General features: G+C 29.5%; 2 protein-coding genes across 11 annotated transcripts in view; both read left to right on the forward strand.

The window, feature by feature from the left end:
- Window positions 1-1,591: 1,591 nt before the first annotated feature.
- LOC143194028 (uncharacterized) lies at window positions 1,592-20,414 on the forward strand. Its single transcript, XM_076400579.1, has 2 exons — window positions 1,592-1,901; window positions 19,409-20,414. Exon 2 carries the CDS (start codon window positions 19,438-19,440, stop codon window positions 19,999-20,001), a length of 564 nt encoding a protein of 187 aa, XP_076256694.1. The 5' UTR covers window positions 1,592-1,901; window positions 19,409-19,437; the 3' UTR covers window positions 20,002-20,414.
- Window positions 20,415-24,329: 3,915 nt separating this feature from the next.
- Window positions 24,330-25,204, forward strand: part of LOC143193970 (voltage-gated inwardly rectifying potassium channel KCNH6) — a 310,658-nt gene continuing 309,783 nt past the window's right edge. For all 10 annotated transcript variants that reach the window (XM_076400469.1, XM_076400467.1, XM_076400463.1 and 7 more), the window contains exon 1: window positions 24,330-25,163. In XM_076400469.1, coding sequence (XP_076256584.1) covers window positions 25,088-25,163 — 76 coding nt within the window. In that variant the 5' untranslated portion in view covers window positions 24,330-25,087. The remainder of the gene's footprint in view (window positions 25,164-25,204) is intronic.

Below are 25,204 nucleotides of genomic sequence, written 5' to 3' on the forward strand. Positions count from 1 at the left end.
TATTTTTACCCGTCTTGCTGTAGATATTAATTTTATTTTTATTCACTGTTATTTCCATCTTCCACTTATTACATATATTTTTTATAGTATTTGTTGGTTTTCATTTAATTTATTACTCTGTTGTACGTTTGTTAATACTCAAAGGACGCATTTGTTTTGAAGTGACTGTAGATCTTGAATATAGAATTAAATATGAGGTATGGTCTCTGTTTTTGAGTGAATTTTTTTTCTTATTTTTTTGGTCTAACATAATATTTGAAAAAATTTTAATTTCTTGCCCCATATCCAAATAAGGCAGTATTGAAAGGTGACATATAATTAACGTCAAATATATTTCCAGTATTTTCTTAAAAGTTTTATTTGTTTTCCTAATTCTTGACGACAAATTAAATATAGAATATGAAGAAAATAATAATATTTTCTTTTAATTTCATTGTTAATTAAATTATTGAGCTATTATCGAGGACTGGTTCTATTCCTTAATCGGGGCTCTGAACCAGGATCTTCAGCATTAAGCTTCCCGATTAACAAGTTGGTTATTGGCGTTGACTGATGGTGTATAGATTTACGTTTTATATATTGCTTCTATAAGACAATCTACTATCTTACTAAAATAATAATACAAAAATATCAAGTATGAAGAATACTAGAAGGAACAACGTTTTAGTAGACAAAATTGTCTGGGCAGACAAAATACACAGTAGATCAGATGTCTCAACAATATGGCCGCAGAGTGTAACGTCTTCCTCCCTAATACTGCATTTTCAATCTAATCGAATTGTTATGGGATGCAGCAAAGAATAACTACAGAAGGTAACGGAACAAATTAAGGAGAAATACAGTGATGTTAAATTAATTTGACGATATTGTTTTTATAAAAGAAAATACAGCAACGAAGGAAACAATAACTAAACATAAAAAAGATGAAAAAATATGTTCTCTAATGAAAATAAAATGCATTACTAAGATGTACAGTTATTAATTAGTTGAATTAAGCCTCCAGGGGATACCATAGGTGAGTTAGAAAAGGGTTAATTGTAAATATAATAAAATAACACTAACCTACAAATTATTGTGGTGGTATATTAGATGAACTATAATGTAAAAATTAATTATATTTTATAAAATTTTTGTTTCATTATTTTAATTATATTAGAATGTTGTTACATATCATAGCTAAAATTAACTAAAATGCACAAAATGTCAAAGTTAAATCAATATTATAAATAAAGTATAAACAAAAATAAAGTTAAGTCAAAGCGGCAACAGTGCGACATTTTGACGTCATAAATTGAGATGACGTGAGTTCGCCACTACTTTGGATAGACCATCGATTTTCAGGTGGAAAAACCATGACAGTATACCTATTTTATATACCCTATATTGTATTGTATAAAAAGTACTAATAAAAACACTCATATAATTTAACACTTCAATAAATATATATAATGTAATAAATGAATTATTTAATATTAACAATATAATAATTTATTTAAATAGGTGCAATTCTAAGAGCACGCCCATGGTTCTCCGCTATCGGCCAATAGGAACGCAGACTGGCCTTCAAACAATAATGTTTTGAAGGATGCTCGCTCTCGTTGCAGTTCATTCTCTGTTTTGGTTTCAGGCGCTCACGACGGTTAAATAGTCAGTCTGCACGGTGGTAACCAGCATTTCTGAGTTAAAAAGTTGAAGTATCAAACACATTCCATGAGAGGACCAGTGTTTATCGAATAATCACAGTGTGTCATGGAAAGATTCGTTCACCTAATAGTAAATATCGCATTCGAATTCTGCCCTTCCTGGTTGGTTAGTGAACATTGAAAAATCAGTGAAAAGAACATTACGCTTTAGGAGCATTAATCCTATTGGAGAGAATCCATCAGCAATCAGATTTTAAGGTAAGGATCTTTTTTTTGGCAAATTTTTGCGAGCCGCTTGTGACACTTTCACTATGATGGACAAAAACGTCAATTCGATTCCGAGATTTCGAGCCGGTCAATTTTTTTTCTGAATAATTGAGAAACAGTTTTGCGAAATTATTAAGGTCGGGAAATAATGTCGGATTCTTGTGAGGGTTCAAAGTCCAAGTTAAAGTAGCGATTCTGGCGTAGGGACTAACACGCTCTGCATGATTTCTTATTTTGCCCTAGCGTTAAGGATTTATAGAGTACAATGACTTAATATCGATTTTCAGAACATGTGTTTTTTGAAGGGCTTAACCTTATATAGTCCTAACTTTATTTTTTGATAAATATTCAATTTTAAACAATACTGGAACAATTCTGGTTTTGTACATGGAAATAATTGTTTATTCAATAAAGTAATTGTTTTAATAATTTAAGATTTTGATACACTTATTACAAATTTATAGTTTTATTTTTTGTCTAATTTGTGTATTACTCTGTATTATGAATTATATCTTCTATTATTTTTTAGGTGTTCATTGAATTATAATGTATAAACGACCAGTAGTACTAATGTAATTAATATTATATTTTAAAACCACCTATTTTTCGACATTCAATAATTCTGATTTAATTTTTTGTTAAAAACTTGTAATATAATTGTTAAATCCAGAACGCTTATGTTTCTGTTTTAAAAATTATTTAATGATACAATAGAAACATTTGTTTGAAAAATTAGTCTTAAATTTGAATAATTATGTAGATAACACCCAATTACATCTAAATTGTTTCTATGGTTCTACATAAGTCTTATTTTTTGTAATATTGAATTTTAAATATTTACAAGTTAACAATCAAATGAGCTGCTTTTATGTTAATTGATATATAATATAGTGTTTTATGTATGTATGCAGTCTTACCATTATAAAATTTACTATGAAAATAGTAGTGTCGTCGGGATCTCCCTGTAATTTCCTAAGATTTTTTTCAAATTTTTTGAAAAAACATCATATTCATGGCGACATAGCACAATTATTTTATTCAAGTAATATGGAAAAGAAAATGTTCATTATCACTTACATATTCATTTCACGTTTAAATATTTTTGTATAAAATAATATAAATATAAAAATAAAGTTGTAGCTCTCCCACTTGTAGTCAAAGAATCTATGCGGTTGATCCATATTTTCTGAGGGGAATCATTCGAATCATTAACTCGTCGTTGTTTTTTGGTCAAAAGTGAGCTCGCGCGGCACCCATTTTGCACGGAGCTTTCTCATACCCAAATATTCGTGAATGATATGATGTACACGTTCAGTTGATGAGTGTCTGCTATTTCATTCAATTTCAATGTACGGTCATTCAAAATCATTTTGTGGATTTTTTAAATGTTTTCGTCGGTAGCAACCTCGTTTGGGCGTCCACTGCGTTCACCGTCTTCGGTGTTCATTTCACCACGTCTTAAACTTAGCATACCAATCCTTTATGGTTGATTTTCCTGGGGCAGTGTCCAGAAACTCGGCATCAAGCCAAGTTTTTGCTTCAACTGTATTTTTTCTTTTCAAAAAGCAATATTTTATCAACACGCGAAATTCCTTTTTATCCATTTTTTTTTCACAATAACAAAAGTTGCTTCACTAAAAATGCTATAATTTACAAATGAATGATCCGACAGCTGTCAAATTTATACACGCATCTTTTGAGGGTTAGCGCTAACTGAAATGGAATAAAATTGATTTAATTCTAGTAGCGCCATCTATGTGTCAGGCCGGGGACTTTTCAATTGACCTTATATATCACTTATATTATCATATCGTTCTTTCTAATAAAAAAAACCTTTCGAGGCAGAATCAATTGGATAGGCTTTTTTGGGCCTATTCGTAGTTTGCTTTTAAATAAATATCGATATTCTTTGAAAAAAGTATTAATATTTTTGGCCGATATTTTTTCAATTTCAACATTATTTTTCAACATTATAAAAAACCATTTAATTATTTTTAATAAGCCATTTAATTTGGTACTTAATTTTTTAAAATTTAGTGCATTTTGGTACTTGATTTTGAAAAGTAAATGTTTATTAAAAAAAATATCGATATATTTTTTAAATATCGAAATATCGGTATTTTTCTCGGCAGCCGACACCCCTATATCTCCTTGCTAGTTAAATCACTTCTTTTGATGGCACCATGTTTTTCTTTCTAAACTACTACCTTATTTATGAGGATGTCATTTACGAAAATGGTGTGCTCTTTTTTTTTAATATGCACTGGATAATATCTTATTCCATAAATTTAAAAATTGCGATAAGATAGTAGTATTTTCTTTCGCGAAAGATTCTTGTTCGGATATTAGAAAACTACAAAAATCAAGTCTGGTTGATGTATTTTAAAAAATAGGGCCGCCTTCGAAGTAACTGAAGTCTGAGTGGGCAGGTTGAACGATGTCTTCGAAGCCTGGCTTGAAATGGGTTTATTCTCCAAAGTCGTTTTATATTTTTTTCAGTAAAGCTGATTGAGTTTTGAAACGCCAGATAGGGTTCTGAATTACTTTTTCCTACTATCAGACCTATAAATTAATTTTAAAGGATTTACAACACATGATGTTACTGTATATTAATCGCATTGAGTACATTTGTAATCATCTTTATATTGAAGTCTCACTAACAGCTTTCATTTTGCAGTAAATGGTTTTAATATTAGTATATGAGTAAATTGCATATGTGGGAATTTTTATATTTTACTTCAACTTGAAGAAAAGAACGGCTGAAGGTCATGTAATGCTGTGCGAAGTTTATGGCAACCATGCTTCATCGATTTCAAAATGTAAATAGTGGTTTTAATGTTTTAAAAGTGGTGTACAGCCAAAGAATTTTTAAACGAGGCATCTAATCGCATTACTCTATGAAATAATTAAAGACACAACGTTCTTCAGCATGATAAGGAAGTACTACCCCATCCGCTGTATCCTTCATACCTTGCTCCTTCTGGTTATTACTTGTTGCAGTCAAAAAATAGGTTGATGCGTGGATAACCTCTAAGATACATCATTATTACGAGATGAAATCCGTAAATTATCTGAAAGATGGGAGAAGTAGCGGCTATTGATGAACAATACTTTAAATAAAATTTATAAATTTATTTTAATTTTTTGTTATAAATTTTTTATTTTGAGATGCGTAGACGGGTGATATGACATGTATCTAGAAATCTATATATCACCAGTAGTATTCATTAAAATACAAATGTTTTTTATTTAATAACAAAGTGTGTCGTTTTAAATAGGAATTCGAGAAATTTAAATAAAACTAAATTGGTACTAAATTAATAGTTCTAGAAACGCTCGGTTACTGTATTGCAGATTATTATGTATTAAAAATGTATCCTATTATTACTTTTATGTTTTATAGAAGGCATTATAATACGGAAACGTATACATCATTTTAGTCGCATTGTTAGCATCAGAAGTCCGTTACATCAAAAACCGTGTTAATCGAAATAAAAATGGAAAATGTTAATCCCCTGACTAATCCATTCTTTAATGCTTCGGTGGGTTTTGTTGCAAGTCATGATTCATTTAACAAATTTCAATAGTGTGCTGAGTTTTATGTTTTATATATAATAGTAATTTATCGAGTCTTCCATATATTCATAATCTATTATTTATTTTATTATTATGGCTTTTAAAGATTTCGAAAAAACTTTCAAAATATTAGTATTTGTAATATAATATTAATATAACATTTATTAACTAATATATTAAATATAAAGTTGAAAAAAATTTAAATTTATTTCTATCAAGGCGATTTTTATATCCATTTGCCTGTCTCTCCGACAACTGATATATTTCGAGATAAATTTTATTCTGTAGAAATACATCTTCTACTGTTCATTTTAAACACTAATCGTTAGAATTAAAAAATACGATGTTCACAACCACGAAAAGGATGCTTCAGATTTAGTTAAAATTAAGAAGTTATAGGAGGAATGAATACATTATTTGAAGTAAAATATGTACTGTTCTATAAGTGTTGCAGAACATAATACTTATAATTTATCTTTCCATTTTACAACATTTATTTTTTACATTTTATTATTTTTATTTTCTTATTTATAATATGAATTAATAATAATAATGAGATTAAATTTGCGCAAAAGCTTTTGTTAACCTAATAATCAATGTGTCTATCGAACCATGTTTATCGGTCAGTGATCGGTTACAGCTTGCTTCAGGTTATTAACCCTTACATTTTATAATTACTTCTTTAAAACCATGACGTGTATCCGTTGAGGAGTAACTAATAGAAAGCATTTTTCAATGGTCATCAAACTTGAGACGACTATCTTGACTAAAGTTCCAGATGCTCTCGAGATGTTCTGACCAATATATTTCGGATTGTAATGTTATTTTATCGTGTTCTACTTGGGGTGTGCCTAAATAATAATATTCACTGTTGGTTGTTTTCAACGAAACTTCAGTTGTTTTACTTTGAAATTGAAAAATTGATACAGTAATTCCAATCTTTTGTTTTTTGTTTTGATGTTTCTTTATACTAAATTTGCATTAATAATTCCCATCTGTTATGGCTACTGTATTTAATATGTCTTAAATATTTAATGTAAAATATTCTAATCAGCTTGAATCAACAGGAAACTTGATTCATTATAACCATATCTGATTTTGATCGGATTTTTAATTATTAAAAAAAATTAAATACTTATATCATTCGAAGGTTGCTAATATTTTTTAACATAAATCCAAACAAATTATTTCGTTTTAACAGCTATATTCAGTTTTAAAGGGTTTCGTTTTAAAATATTTTTAAACCTATTTTATATTGTTTTGTAAGAACGTGGTTAAAGAACGTGTTTTAAGGCTCTAAATTAATTTTGAGGAATCTTCAGTGAAATAATAAAAATAGATTCAAAAAATTAATAAACAAGAATTGCCAATATTATCGTCCAATAAATAACTTTGTCTCATTTTTATAGAGACTCTTCTTTCAATGCCATCTTCTATCTTAATATTGTTATTTTTATAAACCTAAACTTATTTACATTTCAGTAACAGGTGAACAAATACACATAATAATTATAAAGTCTATTAGCAAATCTGTAATATAAACACGTGTTTGATACGACAAGTTACGCCATCTATTGTATACTCCTCAAATATATATTAACAGTCTTATTATTGCGGGACTTTTTATGTTCATTTAATGAATCAAGTTTTTAAAGAATCAAATCGCCTTTGCTTAATTATCATGAAATACGTTTATTTTATCTGTAAAGCCTTGATTTATGTAACGTCCTGTTCTTTTTATTGCAATTTCCTTTATCTCTGTTTTAATTGAAGCTATGTTTATGTCCAATTTTAATGTAGGATTTCAAGGCACTGATATGATTCAACTGAAACATAATTAATTCTCATACCGCGTAATAAGCGGTAATAAAAACCCAATAATATATGAGTAAGATGAACATCTGAACTATGGAACTTCCTTTTTTTTAACGAAACGAAGATGATAAGATCTGGGGTTTTTAAATATTTAGAAAACATAGAAGTCTATAATATCATCTAAAGTTGTCAAGAATCAAGGACTGATCGTTATGATTTATTATATTACTTAATCCATAATACTAATAGTAGGATAGATGCCAATATTTGATTATTTAATTGGATTTGATTAGTAAATTAATAGGGTTAATTGTTAACTTAAACATCTAAAATTAATTAATATGTTGGGTATGTCGAAAAAACGTTTATAAAAAAAACTGGAATAATTACGTAGTGTGGTTTCTCCTAAATCAGATGAACGCAAATTCCACAGAATGATAACTGTTTTGTTTTTTCTTGTCATGTAAGTAGGCGCTGATCTTTAGAATTTAATTAAAATAATTTCTGACGAAACGGTGCCATCCAACAGTTCAGTTTAGCAGAATGTGATTATATTTTTATTTACTTGTTATATAGTAATTAAAAATGAGGCAATGACATGAAAGGATATATATTAGTGTTGTTACTAAAGTGATCTATTATTTTACAATGGTGTGTTTTGTGGCTGTTTAATTAACATGAGCTGTATAATGAACAATATTTTATTATTACTAATAAGCAGAATAAAAGTAAGTGTCACTTCTCACATGTATATATCATGATTTTACAAAAAGTTCTTTTTTGTCGTCGGATAATCTGTAAAAAACGTCGTTTGTACGTTGACCTAAGTTGTGTTGAGTTAAAACTATGAGACCATCCTTTCATCTAGCTTCTGTCATTTAATGCGAGGCCTTGGAAATTATTGTGCAACTGACATTTGGTAAATGTTCAGACAATGTCTTCATCTGGATAAATTTGTCTTATAAACTGATATTCGTTCTTTAGAAGTAATGTTTATAAAATACAGTGTCGAAAGTGCTGATTGTTAATTATCATGCCTTAGATACTCTGAAGAGTTATATTACTCATGTAGACTTCTTTAGCATTCTTGAATATTCCGCGTGATTCTATCAGAACCAAAAAAGTCAAAACAACAAATATTTTATATACAGTTTTACGCCCAATACAACATATAAACGGTCTATCTGTGGTTCGAAGCCCACATTATGCAGTATGGATTAAATAAATGACCATAAAACAGAGAAATAGTATTTCTCCTCTATTATTGTTACATTTTTTTCGTTAGCAGATCATTAATAATCAGTCAATATCTCAGATTTAGTTCAATTCTTGTAATTTCCATTATATTACAGTTACGACAATGATATAATTAATTTTGTTTTGTAGGCTAACTACTTCTGAATATGTCGTTTGATCCGGACTTATGATGTTATTAATGATTAATTTTTTTTAAATATGATATACCTTTTAAAATTCGTTTAATATTTATGAATTATTTTAGATGTATTGTATTATAATCGCTTCAATGTAGTTCATTAATTTGGTATTTTCCCTACTATAGATCATTAATAATAAAGAAAAAAATTCTAAAAATAAAAAACTCTTCTCTAAAAAGTCGTCCTCCTATAAGCTTTAACTGTATCAAAGTTCAACTATCTCTAACGATCCTCCTACTGTTGAGATAGTAGCGAGTCCTACTGGGGCATGGATGTACGTTATGTTGGTGATTGTAATTGTAAATGTCTCTATAGACAACAGTGAAAAAATTGACAAAGAATAACCATCCCGTCATGCCAGTGACCAGGCTGGGTAAGACCGGATGGCTTCTGAGATGGTCTCATGTTCTCTCAAGTTAATGCTGGCTTAATGCCGAGGACCGTGGTTCAGAGTCCACGTTAAACGGTAGGTCCGGTCCAGATAAACCCTCGTGACAGTCTTATAAGCAATATTGTAACATCTAGCAAGTTCAATAGACTCTAGTAACCAAGCCGGGTAGTACCGGATGAAAAATTATATTATTATTGGGCCTAAAATATATATCGATTTGTTAATCATTATAAAGTATTATTTACATTTTGAATCTATTATGCACAAGTTGTTTTCTATTCGAAAGATCAAAGGGATTTCTAAGCATAAATAGTAATTAGCTCACGGATATATACTGCGAAACTTTATCAAACATTTCCGACTTGATGTCGGCAAATTATCATGTGACGCACACGACCCATTCATGTCTTAAAAGGATGATTTCCGCCAGCGAATTAAAAACATCAATTAACAATAAATCTGGCATGTTATTATTTTCGTTGATACTCGGAACTTTGAGACTGACGATTGTGATGAATGGCTTCATTTGGGTTTAAATCGGTGGCATTGGGTAGCCTTATTTTTATTATTTGATAAAAACATGTATAGTCTATTCAAAGTTTTTTTGTACATACGTCATCTAAATTTGTGACGTCCAAAACGTGTTTCCGTATTGTGTCTTGAACTATAACAAAATTCTAATCTAAATAAAATAATTCAATAAAAATGTTATCAAATATATTTTATTTTAACATTATAGTATATCTAAAAACTACAGTTAATTATTATCTCTTATTACTATTGTTTTCAAAAATGTGACATTTCGGACGACTTTGACAGGCCGTTTCGTTTACATCTTCAAACTTATGAGACAGCATTGTGTCTCTTTGTAACTAGAATAAAATAAGAAGGAAAATATTGTCTGATCTTAATGACGTATGTACAATGACGTAACAATTGAATACACTATATATTTGATTGATAATAAAAGTAAGATAACTTGATAGCATAAATATTTCTTTTCGGTGTTGATAATGATGGGGTTGTGATTAATACGATAATAAGATTTTTTGCTTAGGACCATCAGTAAAAATACAATGCAAAAATTACTTCTTTACCTGGTTCTAAAATAACATATAGATTCGACTCTAATTGCCTTTTTTTTCTGATATAGAACCTAATTTAATTCACTCTAATAATATTTTTAAACGTCTGGAAATTGTTAAGCGATCAAAATTTAAAAAATCCTTAAAATTTTCCTTTTTATTTCTACCCATTTTTATGATTGATCCAAAATTTCCTCATTTAATTCAACAAGACAAATAGTTTCTCCAGCAATTTTGTTCATAAAATTCACTTTTCAGAACTTTTAGGCACGAATTTTAATATATTTTTAAAATTTATATTGTTGGGAGAAACATATATAAAATATTGTTTTACTAGTATTAAAAATTAATTTATATATAAAATTATATTTTAATATCTAATATAATTATTGTTGTGCAGTTCTCCATACTGCAAAACAGCCAATTATTTCTATTAGTCCAACGCTATTTCAACCACTTATTATTTACAAAATCGACATTATTTTAGTTATATAAAAGTCCAGTTAAAAACTCATTTAGCCTTAATAGAATTTATACATCGATTTTTTAATAAAATTATAAATATACTACCACCGAAAAAATAAATTGCTAACCTTAAACCTTTGTATTTCACTAATTTAAAACTTGATACAAGCTGGTTTTTAGATAGGTTTTTTATAGGAAATACTATATGATTACTCATTTTTAGCCTTCATTAAATCTATCACAATTGTTTACAAACCAAAAATGCATATTTATTGCTTTTGTGCCATTCATTTTTCAACGAATGCCTTCATTTGTATTGTCTCCAATGACAAGGGTACATATCTTTGCAGATCACTTGATCAAAGCGAATTAAATATTGGAATTAATTTGATATACTGGTTTCAGATTTAACCTTGTGGTTTACACCCAGTGGTTCGTAACTGTTTACCTGTTAGATGAAGTTTTAAACGTAAATATTCCGATATGTTATTATATAATAACGTTGTGACAAAATGTCATAGATTTTCCAGCATAAAAGATATATTTAAAATAGATTAGTAATTCAATTAGCGACTGGAAACCTTCATATCGGCAATTGTGTTAACTGAGGCTTGCCAAGATTTTGTAAATATTGGACTTTATAGTTTGTTTAACCTTCTCTGTTAGTAATAATATATTTTTAAGTTTCTCAATTTTGGATTTTTTTAAAATTAATATTTTACAGCTGTTGAATATTTTAAATTGTTGTGAGACTTACGTATTTCTTGTTGGTCATCGTGCCGTTTAATGATTGCTAAATATTTGTCACTTAGTGCACGGGAATTCATAGTTTGGTTAACCTTCTCTATTAATATTTCAGTTTTACAAACCATTATCTAGCTGAATTATTAATGGAAATTGATATAAGTTTTCAGAAATGTTCTTTTTTAATAGGCAGTAACCTTATAAAACCTTTTTGTTAGCAACATTTCTCTGCATATTTTTAGAGATTGAGAAATAGCCATAAATCACATCTTTCTAGATCTAGTGAGTAAGGAGGATAATCTATATAATCTTCGTTTCAATGTTAAATGATGAAGACATATTATCTTCTTTGTCATAATTTTTGGTCACTATTTTTGAGAATAACAACAGGAAGCCAGCTTTAAACGAAGGAACCAGGTTCTAAATCAATCATAATAATTATTTATATTGAAAGCCATACTCTACCAAACCAAGTACGACAGTAGGCCTGACATTATAGTAATTGATAAAAAGGTTAATTGTAACATTTATTCAATTTCTATACTAGTTTTCATTATAATCCAAAAAATATCGGCAAGTTTATTTAAAGTTTTTTTCACAAAAATAAACCATAAAACATATGATAATTTTGTTCAACAACAAAAACCACAAGACTTGCTATCAATTTTAATGATGTTATCAATTTTTGTCATCAGCATTATTATTTTCCTAGAAACTCTTGAAATTTGATACAGTTTTAATTAACGAATACCAATGAATGGATGTACCTTGGACTCTCTGGACTCGATTATTCACTGATTACTCTTTTACTTTACCTAATAGATATGTTATTCATTAGAATTTCCTGGTTATTTTATCCATTATGATTATGAATCATCAATTTTTATAGTTAACGCATTTCCCACGATGTATGTAGTGCCAAGGTGGTACTATTGGCATTTAGGCTGGTTTCGTTCCTAGTTTCTTAGTTTCTTTTCAGCCTGATTCTTGTGTTTTACTGTATTTTTATTAACTTTCCATCTGAAGTGAACACGCATTATAGGTTGAGAGTTAATAATTTAATATCTTATTTTTTAATTTTTGAAAACTAATGTCCATATATTAGTAAATTCATTTGTATCAATGCGCTATTGTCTGTTTCATGCATTTATGGGATGTTGTTGGCCAAATATGAATAGTGAGTTAGACCACTGCTTCTATGTAACTAAATTTTATTAGATCTTTTTTAACACACTGTACTTATTTCATAGATTTGCTATAGTTTAGTATCAATGTTTTCCGAGGTAATGCAAATAAATCAGCTCTTATCACGAATCACGTGAATTAGCGTATTCTTATCTGCTAAACTGTTAATTTAAATTGTTAATCTACGTTTTACAACACGACGTATGTTCAGATATTTGGTTTATCTTTTTCTATGATTTTTTATAGAAGAATATTTTAAAATGATTTTTATATTGAAGGTTCAAAAATAGTTAGGAAATTCATGTTTCAGTAATGTTTCAATTTTTGAAATCCAGTAAGATACAGTGTTTATGATATCAGTGATGACTGCCCTAGGTATTATTGTGTTTTTACAAAATATTGCCAAAATAATTAGATGCCAAATATATTACAGTTCCTAAAAAATTATATATTTTATTGGAATTTGATATTATTATAGTATTCTAATGAAAACCAAATAGTAATTTGTTCTAACATTTTAAAGCTTTATATTGAAAATAATAGTTAAATAATAAATTCATATTTTCTATGTTAAAGTTTCTGGAAATTCTTTATACCATAGTTAAACTGTAATTATGAATTTTTCATATCCATACGTGTCCATACCTCTCTGGAAGTTATAGTAATATATTGTTCGAAAGTTTTCTCCTGGCAATCCCATTTTATTTGTTTTTAATTGATTGAAGTTTACATCTAATATTCTACTAAATGCACTGAATAAATGCGACTAAATAAAATATTGCAATATTTAATAATCGACTATTCCTATTCTTAGTAATTGTAGCTTGACCCTCGTATTTTGATTCATTTGCCAACGCAATTATTTGGAATAATACAATGTTCCATGTTGTTAATTTTAGATATGTTATTGAGCTGAGGATTATCAACGGTTATTTAAAAATTTTGATTTCCCAATATTAAATATTCTGGCGGTATAATGAGTATCAGCAAACGATTTTAGCGAATCATGAGGAAATTCCAAAAATACGAGTATCATTTTTCAACCTTTGTTCATGGTCTGATCGAAATATTATCAATAAGATTTTCTTTTTTGTTTGTTTAAATCTTTAGTTATGACTAAAGTATATCATATTTTTCCATAATATAGTTATATAGCCGAATTAATTTAATTGAAAATATTTTTCGGGATATCAATATTTAATATACAACGATTATTAATAAAGCAATAACAAAGATTACAGTTGCGTTTTTGCAAATAAAAATTTATGGGTTAACGGGCACACCTTTGGGGTCAATAGTGCTATTTTTATGCAATTGATTTATAAGGTTTTTTTTAAATTGGTGTAGACATCGTTATTTATTAAGGTCAACATATTAAACTGCATTAAACATAAGGACACAACTGTTAGACGATAATAAACATTTTATGCTTGTTACGGTATATCCAAATAATTAGTTTTTTTCTGATAATCATGCTAATTCATTATCATCATCATCATCTAAATTTGAATTGAACTTGTCTAAATGTGTCGCATCAAATAGTACTCCAGTCAGTATCTTTCTTCTATTTATTTTATATATAGTATTCTATAATTTTTTTTATTATATAAAAATTTGATCTGGTGTAATTTTGGAGAATGTTTTGTATTCAAATTTTCGTAGAATTTCGATAGAATAAAACAATTTAATATTAAATCTTTCTGTGTTTATAAGTTAAACATCCAAACGTAATGTTAATTGTGTAGGCATCTGACAACTTTTATTAGCAAATAAAAAACTTGCCCTTGTATTAGGTACGGTACGTCGAGTTGCCTCGAATGACATTTGTCGATCTGTTTGGATTCGAAAGTCCTACAACATTTCGACTTCGTTTTGCTCTGTAACATTTTCAGACAAATGTCATGGCTTGCTTGATACATTTAAACTTATTCTTTTACAAAATAGGTAATGTCGTAAATTGTTTCTGTACTCTCCATATAATGTTTTCAGTCAGACATCTTTAATTTCGGACAATTTTAAGTACATATGTAGTAATCTCAGTTCAACGAAGCCTTGCTCTAAATTTGAAGTAATTAAAATTATTATTACCCATAAATACAAGATGCAAATAAACCAAGCCCGATGTAAATAGATATTTCATTGAAACAATTCTTGTTCCTGTTGTGTCTGCAGAGCAGATTTTAGATAGAAAAGGAATGTTAAGGTTGCGTAGAATGTAACACGTTTTCAAAAGGATAAGTAAGAAGTAGTCAAGAAGTGATGCCAAGTCGCAAAGGTATGCGTTGCAGAATTATCTCAATATATCTATACTTGAACTGCATGAAGTACGGTTAAGGTACTAGACTGTACAGTGGTGTCGAGATACCAAATTTTTTTAGAACTAATTTTGAATTATATATATCACATTGTATCAAAACTAGTTACTTCGATGAAAATGATGATTGTTTTAAAATATTTGTTTGCATATAAAGAAAATATAGTTGTAATTAATAAAGTTAAATCAAGATGTATTTACATAGATTAGATGTTTACTTCAATTAACTTAAAAAGTTTTATTTTGATCAGTTTGTTTATCTTTCTATAGGAGTTATTGAATTAGTACTAGGTATATCTTCATTCACTTTTAAGACGTATGTTTAATTAATTCAAGTATTTTATCTATGATGAGTAATAGACCAGACGTTGTAAGACCTATTTATAATGTTATGAATTAGAACGAACATACTATATAATTGTTAATACTACGAAGTAGTTTATTTTAAATGATTTTCATATTATTTTTATGAGGAGATACTTTAAAATTTCTTGATAATCTATCAGTGACATACCTTAAGAAAATTCAGACATTAGGTTGTGTAGGTTTCCAATAATTTGATCGATGATCTTTTTGTTATAAAATAAGGACGATTCTCTTATAGTTGCTAAAGTTTTTAGGGCACGCGGTTGCTTTATGTATGTTCTGTTTATTATTGTAATTGTATATAAGGAGCAGTAATATATATAAAATAAGTAGTAATATATAAAGCTGGGTAAGCCCAGATGTCTTCGGGCCACTGGCTTAATATCTCCATTTAATTAAGTTCCATCTATCTATTCTATCTATAAGTTATCTTTCTTACATTTCTTATACCTGCAATAGTATTAATATTTAATCAAAAATGATATATGTAAATATCGAAGAATCAAGATAATGATCTGGAAAGAAGGAAACTTTTACAGCATAAGGTCCAACGGAAATCCTAATAAGATTGACTAAATCCACGTTTTACCTGGATTTTTAAAGGTAAATAAGCCACCAAAGATGGCGGTAAAGTATGATGACAAGGTGGTGGCCATTCATTACGTAGGTTACCAAGAAAAATAAAAACTGGAAATAATTCGAAAGGCACTCATTTGAAAAAGAAAGTGATACAGTCAAATCAAGTTTCTATTAATTCCAATAATTCTCTCCAGATAATGCATGAGTGCAGACATATGTAGTCTCTGTTTCTTTATTTAAAAACATATTTAAGTAAAGACACAGATATTTTGTCGATATAATACATATTTATTTGTATCTAATTTAACAAATCTTTAAACTGTTGTGATTCAAACAATTGAATTATACATTTTCAGGCAACTGATTTAACATTCTTTACTTAACATAATTATATATATTCGTTATATACTTAGAGATGTTGCAATATAAAGATAATCAACTGAACTAAAATGGTTATATAGCCTTTGGAATAAATAAGATAACATATTTTGCCAGCATTTTTTTAACATTGGCCTCATTAATTTCTCAATTCCTCTACAGGAAATTCACGCGCTGAACCTAGCTGATTTTTTATCATTATTTTTTGATGTTCCTCCTGAAATTGTATTGTTTTTATCAGTGCACATGTGATACACCGAGTGCTTTATTAGTCTGGCTTTTACTATCGCTAACGTAAATATTTACCGAGTCAAAAATCCAACGCGTAACGCGAATTGTTCTTGTTATTCGATGACGTCAGTCCGGTAAGTAGGTCTTAAAAACCAATCATATTACATTTCTTTTAAATCGTTGGCACTGTACCGATTGTTCTAAATTTTCTGTTATACATTAAAGCAACTAGTTTTGTTACCGGTGCGACTGACGCGTAGCTGGAATGAAAATAAAAGATTCCAGATTAATTAATCTTAATTGTGGTTGGAGGCTAGTACCATCGTACTTAGTTCGCTACGTGTAGACGTATGTATTAAATTGTTTGTTTCAAATCTTTCCGGGATCAGTGATTTGCGGGCTTCTATTGTGATAATTTATTTATAGTACAGTGGTGTGCACTATGTTTATAGTATACGATAAGATTAAATTGCAATGATCGACGAATGTGATTGGTTTCGTTCCGTTTAAGCTTCCAATTTCCCATTTTGAAACTCTTTTGTTTTAGCTGGGTGTTCTTTGTTAGATGTATCAAGCTTATAGATGCATTTTAAAGGATTTACAATAGGTGGTGTTACTGTCTATTAAATCGTGTTACATACATTTGTAACCAATTTTATGTTTAAGCCTCAGCGATAGGCTTCATTTATCAGTATCTGTTATTTCGTTTAAGTGCCGACAAAATACTTTTTCAGTGCGTTGAAAATATTTTACTAGTTTACTTTAATATGAAGAAAAAAGCGGCTGAAGGTCATCGAATGCTGTGTGAAGCTTATGGCAACTATGCTCCATTGATTTTAACATGTGAATACTGGTTTCGACGTCTTAAAAATACTGATTGACGCCACCAAGCCGGCTACAAAAAATATTCTGGACAACCAGAAAAAATTGTAGACGAGGAGATCGCTATTGACTGTATTTGATGCATTCAAAACCAGTATTATGCGAGAAACGGTGGGAATAAGATCAAAGACGCAACAATGTTATTCTTCATCATGACAAAGCTCGACTACATGTTACAAAACTAATGAAAACATACTTGGAAACATAAAAATGGAAAGTTCTACTCTACACGTTGTATTTTCCAGACATTGCTCCTTCTAATTACTACTTCTTTCTACAGATAAGCGTTGTAAATCCTTTAAAATTTAATTTTAATTACTTAATTTATAGGCCCAATATATAAAATAAATGATCTTATTTTTTATTATGGCATTTATTATACTACTAATGAAAGTGTTTTACAATCATAGGACGCAACTGGTTATATTTCACTTACAATTCTTGGTAATATAAACGATTATCGTTTCGCTAGCATTAAAAGTGCAACCACATTTCATTGATAATATATTCATTTATTCATAATTATAATTCTACAACAACAAAGAATAAAATTAAGCAAAACAAAACTAAAACGACCAATAATTTATGATTGCGAAATTAAATATAACGACTTAAAGCCATTAATTAAACAAAAATTAATCTTGTAATGACTTACATGCGCATGTAATAATGGTGACCCGTTTTACTGAGTGTCTGTTTTATTTAGAATTTGCATACTTGAAATGTGCAAATTTATGTTTAATAGATTTGATTTGAGTAGTTATAAGTGTAGAGTAAATTCGAAAAATATTTAGTTATGATAATTGAGTTTATTTCGAGTGTAAATATCATAACAATTAATAACAATCTTAAAAACGGTTATTGCGTGTTTTATTTTGCAGTTAATTAAATTATACTTCTGTGATAAAAACAAGCCATAATGTTGTTTCTGATGTTTGCTTGAATGTTTTGACGACGTTTCAGCAGGATCTAATCTGCTATCTCCAGGCCTTTCTTCATGTTGCTCTAATTCTCGTTCAGTTCGTATAACTCATAATTTTCTTACAGGAGTACTTCAATATGAGAAACAAGTTTAAAATGTGTTTTATTGCGTAATGCAAATACTTATATTTCTTTGCTTGTTGCTCATTGAGTTTATAACAAGGGAACTTATGAGTATTAAACAAAAGAAAGAGATTTATACAATTTCATTTTTTATGTATGGGAAGAACTTTCGCACCCGACAAGAGCAAAATTTTGCATAAAACTTTTGTTAATTAGTGTTGTTTAATGTTTTTGAGCATTATAAAGCTATTATTACTTATATTATATCGTAATTAACAAAACAAATTGCCCGATGAACCGTAAAGTCTACCTCTTGCACAACCGTCTGTATGTCTGTGATTAAAGCTTTGATTTATATGAATACCTTCAGCACATACAATTGATGGAGAAATTTTACTAGGAACGATTAAATATCAATATCACGAGAATAACAAAATACATCATACCGGAGAAAAACCTTTGTAAGAAACTCTACACAAAAAAGAGAAAGGAAATACAAAAAATAGTGCCTAATATGCGCATTTTATTAATTTAAAAAACAGAAACTGTAATTGGATAAAAACCTATGGTTCTTAAAATGTTGGTATATATAATGTACCATATTTTTGAAATAATGAATATCATATTGCAAAAGAATTGTGGATGATAAAAAAATGAAATACAGTTTCGGTACTCAAATGATTTACAAAGTTTTTACGGACATTTTTTTGTTGGAGTGTATTATTCGCTTCATTAAGTTTATAATTTATCTACATTATTACACCTTTTTATCTACAATTACTTATAACTTTTTTACCTGCTCATATTTCTTGTTTTATTTTACATTATCCATTTGATGGGTAAGACTCTGAAGCTCCGAGTGTTTTAGGGGCAGTAGCATAACCAGACTATGTTTCGTAATCCATCCTATCAAATTTTGTTAAAACTGTTTGTTATCTTAGATAAATTATTCTTAATTAAATTATTCAAAGATATATAATGCTTATTAAAACCATCTTTTTTTGCAGATCCGTCCAAACCAACATTTTAGACTAAGATGTCCACATCCATCACGTCAACTCAGGCAGCTACCATTCTGCCTAAACCAATCGTTACTTTGAAGAAGACCGAAGAGAAACCATTGAAACTACATCGCACGTCTTCTATTGATACCATCAAGAGGATTAATACTATCATCTGCAGCCCTCAAACGTATATCTTGCCCGCAATGTTAACGACGTGGTTGAAGACTAGTCAGACCGGTTTGCAGTCATCCGCCGAGAAGAGCATCTTCATGTTCAGGTCGCTGATCTTTGGATCGGTCTTACAGAAGGTCCTGTCCATTTTGGTCCAATCGCAGATCCAGAAGAATGGCGACTCGAAGATATCCTTACAGTTACTCGTCAAAGCTTTATCGTCGATTATTGATGCTGTTATATTTTATTTGGCTGTGGTACTGTTAGTGGCGCAGATCGCATTGTGTGCGTTCCTACTAAATCAGTGCGTGGTGCCAATTGGATTGAATTTTCTCTTCGCTTCAGCTGCGTCCATTGTTTATTTGGCCTACAAACTTAACTCTTATGAGTACTTGAAGTCAACAGGTCGCCCTAAGGCTGAATAATCGACAAATGGAGCGAGCATAGTGTTAATGCAAACCAAAGACTATTATATTGTTAATATCTAGACTTTCAACAGGGTGCTTTAGATTAGTGAACTAGAATACATGACCGAATAATATTAATACAAAAAAGTTGAGTCTTTTTTCTTAAAGTGAAAAAAGATCTACAACTTTTTTTTTATCGAAAAAATGAAAGGCTGAAGGTATTGTGAGTTTAGTCTTTAAGTTTAGGATAGGTTTGCGATCTTAATTAGAACGTTGTTATATACAAAATTCTTTTCTTAAATGTTAGAAGAATCTTAAAATTACGGAATACTTAAATAAGAAACAAACTATTTTTCGAACGCGTTTTACTTTTTATAACTTCAGAATTGGTGTACACATTTTTGTAAATAAAACGAAGATATTGAGAATAACTGCTTTTTATTTTAAACCTAATATGATTAAACTTTCAATTACAGAAAAATTATTAGTATTTTTTTATATATATTTTAAAGTCTCCTTTTACCAACTATGGGTTTATCTAGACTGGGCCTAAAGTTTAACGTGGGTCACACTATATAGTCATAACTCCGAACCACCGTCTTCAACATTAAGCCTACCGACTGGCGAGTGACCGACTTTAGAAATCATCCCAGAAGATATCCGGTCTTACCCAGCCTGGTTACTGGCGCGACTGGGATGATTTTCCTTGACGGATTTTCCTTGCCTAGAACAATCACAAACATAAATTTACGACCATGCCCCAGCAGGATTCGAATCCGCGGCTATCTCAACAGTAGGAGGGTCGACCTATCGCCTTTACCACTGCGCCACCAAGCCGGCAAAATTATTATTTTAAATGCAAACATGCATTGTTCTATAAAGAACATTGGTTGTTAAACTTGCACGAAGAATAGAAACACTGGTTTAATATTTACTCGCGTTACTAGTTTTGTTTACAAGAACTACATGGCCAAAAAATGAACAGGAAATAAGGAGTCCAGGCTAAAGCTGAATAATAAGAGGTTAAAACTGAAGTAACACTGGTTAAGAGTAATATAGAAGAGAAGAAAAATATAAAAAATCAGAACACAGGCTTGAGAATTATTAAAACGCCTTTTTATAACGACAAACAAAATTTCATATTTTTAGTGACATAAAATTATAATCTAACAAAAGATGAAAAGCACTAGTCAGTACAATTACTAAATTTGTTATATATCTAATGAATCAAATAAACATGAATACATACATCAGTGATTTACTTTTTCAATTTTCGATATTCTTAGCTGTCATTCCAGTGAGAAGGAAAAGTCAGTGCTCTGTGCCGGAATTTCAACGGAATTAGATTACTGAATCTAGCACTGAGCACTGATTTCCTATCTTTTCCATCAGCTCGAAGTTATATAGGACTAGTCTCTAAGTCTTCTATAATTTATCTTCTCGTTATTCGTTCTTTTCCATTGCCACTGAAAATCCTGAATAAATAAAAAAAAATTAAATAATCTATGTGTTATTAGCTTTTTACTGTCTTCACATTCGAAGCTTATTTTCTTGTTGAACACCTAGTTGGTCTAAAAAATGTGCGACATCATGGGTAAATTTGGCTTTACTGGTCATAAGTTCGTTGAAAATTACACTTTTATCGCCATTTTTATTATCTGCGATTATAGCTGTGAAAAGACCGCGATAGGATGAATAAAGATAGCAAGTGATACGTGAAGAGTAAATTGCCTATATTTGTAGTTTCATGTATGCTCTGATGCAATATTCACTCCCAATTAGGGTGCGGATATATTGATATATCGGAGAGAAAAATATCGATATTTTTTGCCATATATATTGATAGTTTTAATAAATCCTTAAAATTAAGTACCAAAACACAGCAAACCAAAAAAAAAAAAGAATAAATAAATAAAATTAATTTCGAAAATTACTGAACATTTATAATTAAGTACCAATTTAAAAGGTTTATTAAAAATAATTAAATGGTTTTTTATAATGTTTAAGAAATTTATTTAATCTTTTTGGGAAAAAACGACATTTATTCGACAAAATTCCAGTTGGCTTGGTACTAGTAGGTCATATTGCCAAAATGTCTGCAAAATTCTGTTGTGGTATATCTCGACACTGGTAAGCCACCAGTTGTCAGACTTAACATTGAGTGTCGGGGTTTCGAGTTAACTTACAATACTAGCGTGAATATAATCCACATGTGCTTATAACACTATATATACATAAAAACAATTTTACAACTTCATAGATAAAACAAAACCTTTCAAAACAAAATATAATAATAATATATATAAGGTTCATCGGTAGCAAATATATAGTTGCAATATAATTAAAAATAACGTCAAGTACTTGGGATAAATGAGGCTTTAAAATATATATAAAAAAAATTTATGTGGATTTAAAACAATTTAATTGTAATAACGACTGGATTGGTACATTTTATTAGTACACTTTGTATTTTTTCATGATATGGCATTGCTTTTGGTGAATGGTTACGGTATTTACAATTTTATTACTTTTCCCTCAATGTTAGGTTATAGTACTCATTTATGTCTTGAGGCAAAAAATTAGTAATAATTTATTTATTTAATTGAACGCCATTATACTTTTACCTTTTTAAATTGGATATTGGTAATTGAAAGTAGCTTTTTAAGCACAACGTCACAAAGAATTTTCAAAAGAACATTAAAACATGGGTTCATGATTTCTCAATGAGTACTGAGAGGCATTTATCGAGTTATAAAAGATTGTTTCAGTGATAAGAAGCAAAGTATTTTTATATAGAATTACGACCTGTGTTATTTAACACGTGTGCTACATATTTGGCTAGATTGGGATATGATGAAACTATTACAGTCGATCACTATACATAATAATTAATGACAAGATATTTATTATTGGACTTAAAATTCTTTGTGTCAAAATAAAGAATTTTAATTTTTTGCAGCTCGTACGAGTTACGATGGCAGATATATTAAACCTTTTTGGTTGGGATATCGTACACTATCCATCTTATTCATAAGGTAAGTTTTTTCTAACAATAATTTTATTGAATCAATGGCTCAAAATGTAAGTGCATAGCATACTAGTTTTATAAATAACCGCATATTATTTAAAAATAATTGGATAATATTTAAAAGTATATCCACAGAGTGGGACTCATTATTGTCAAGTATGACAGTTGATGTATAATGTTTAGTACTATAGATAATTTGATCATATTGTACCAGACGATGTATAGTATTATTTATGTAGGATGGACTACCTATATACTTTATTTACTAATTGTTTTGCTAATCATTATCTTTTAATGGATACCTGATAAATTTGTTTTTATATAAATGGAATATGACATGTTATGAATTGACATTGTTAGGAATATAGACAGTTTATCGGAAAATGGAATATTATATTGAATTTCTAATAGATTTAGATTTTTATGGAGAAAATTATTTAATTTTAAATACCAAGTCAGTCACAAATCGATATACTGTAAGCTGATTTGTAAATATGCCATATTGTAATTGAGGGTTGTGCAATATGTTGAGTTTTTCTCAGTTGTTTTCATCAAAACATAATCAAATCAAGAATTCATGATAAAATGGCGAAGTTATATTGTTCTATGTAAATGGCGAAGGCGCCGGTTCACTCGATATATTCTATGTAAAATTTTAACATTTTTATTTTAAGAAAAAAAAATTGATTTACATATATTGTTTTAGAGTCATTTTGATGGTTTTTTTTATAAATTTTTTAGTGATTTTTAGTATATATTAAAATATACAAATATATATATATATATATATATATATATATATATATATATATATATATATATATATATATATATATATATAATTTTATGTTGTACAGACAAAAGTTATATAATGTTATTGCGTTATTATTTGTAAGAATTTGTTTATTTAAATTGTGCATAACGTCACTAACGTCAAGATACTATTTCAGCACCATCTATCGAAGGCTCGACAGAGCACGGGCAGAATTAATTCATAATTGCTTTGGTTATTAGAGGTGGCGAAAAAATACGAAACACGTTCGATTTATTTTAACCTGTCCACGCCGGATTTTTACGAAAATAACTATTCGGCTATTTAGTGACGCATAAACCGCCAACATAAATACGAACAAATCCCACTCCTGATCGATTTCGCCACGAAAACCACCACGTCGGCCGAATTTTCCGAATGCACTTCAGTTTTCCTCACGCGTCGCCATGGCAACGGGTGGTGACAAACGGCTGCGCGCGCCCCCCTCCCCAACACGCTAGATTTTCCGACCGACTGTCAAATTCGCGCACGAATTTTCCCAAACGTCAAGTTGGCCGCGACAATCGCAAATGTCGATTGTTTTTATCAGAGCCTACTTTATAGTCTGACTGTGATATTTTCGTTATTCGTTGTTGTTATTTTCCATTATGGTTTTTTTAAGATGTACCGACAAGCCACAACCGAAAACCGAACAGGTTCAGTGAGAAAAACGCGGTTTGTTTAATAATAAATGAGAAAAATAATGAAGATAAGTTATCTATGGTGAAAAGAAGTGAATTTCGGTGATCTATTTTTGCAAAGCAGCGATAAAAATAACCGCAAGCGCGATTTTAATATAGAAAACATCAAGCTGAGAAGTTTTTTACAAATGTTAACGCAATATTCAATGCCTTAAGAAAATCTGCCTTATATTACAAGAAGGTTTTGTTTTTGAAATTGGTTTTGCGGCTTTCAATTGAGATTTTTAAAAGCGCACACATACACACATACGCCGATCAACACACGTTCAGAGGAAAACGGAATATTCCTGTTGGAATCCGTACAGGTGAAAAATATCGATTTTTCTTTGAAGTGGAATTTAGTTTTTATGCCGCATCGAAGGACTTTGTTCGTTTCAAGCAAACCAACGAAAACTAGAAACGCCGGTAATTTGAACATTTCAACGAATTTTTCCATTCATATACACATATACGCTACGCGATACAACTAGGACTGAATAAAATGAATTTAATTTGGACAGTACAACAGTGACAATACAAAAACAATGACGTATTCCATTTGAAATAATCAAGGGGTGATAAAACATGCCTGTCAGAAGAGGTCTGGTGGCACCGAGGACTACTCTGATCGAAACTATTATTAGAAAGTTCGATACTGACAGTAAGTATTTTGATTTTTCCTTTATCGTGCTTTAAACGATT

Source organism: Rhynchophorus ferrugineus, unplaced genomic scaffold, assembly GCF_030347505.1.
Source record: "Rhynchophorus ferrugineus isolate W39M unplaced genomic scaffold, kcgeb_rfMv2 rfM3, whole genome shotgun sequence".
Classification (NCBI taxonomy): Eukaryota; Metazoa; Arthropoda; class Insecta; order Coleoptera; family Curculionidae; genus Rhynchophorus; species Rhynchophorus ferrugineus.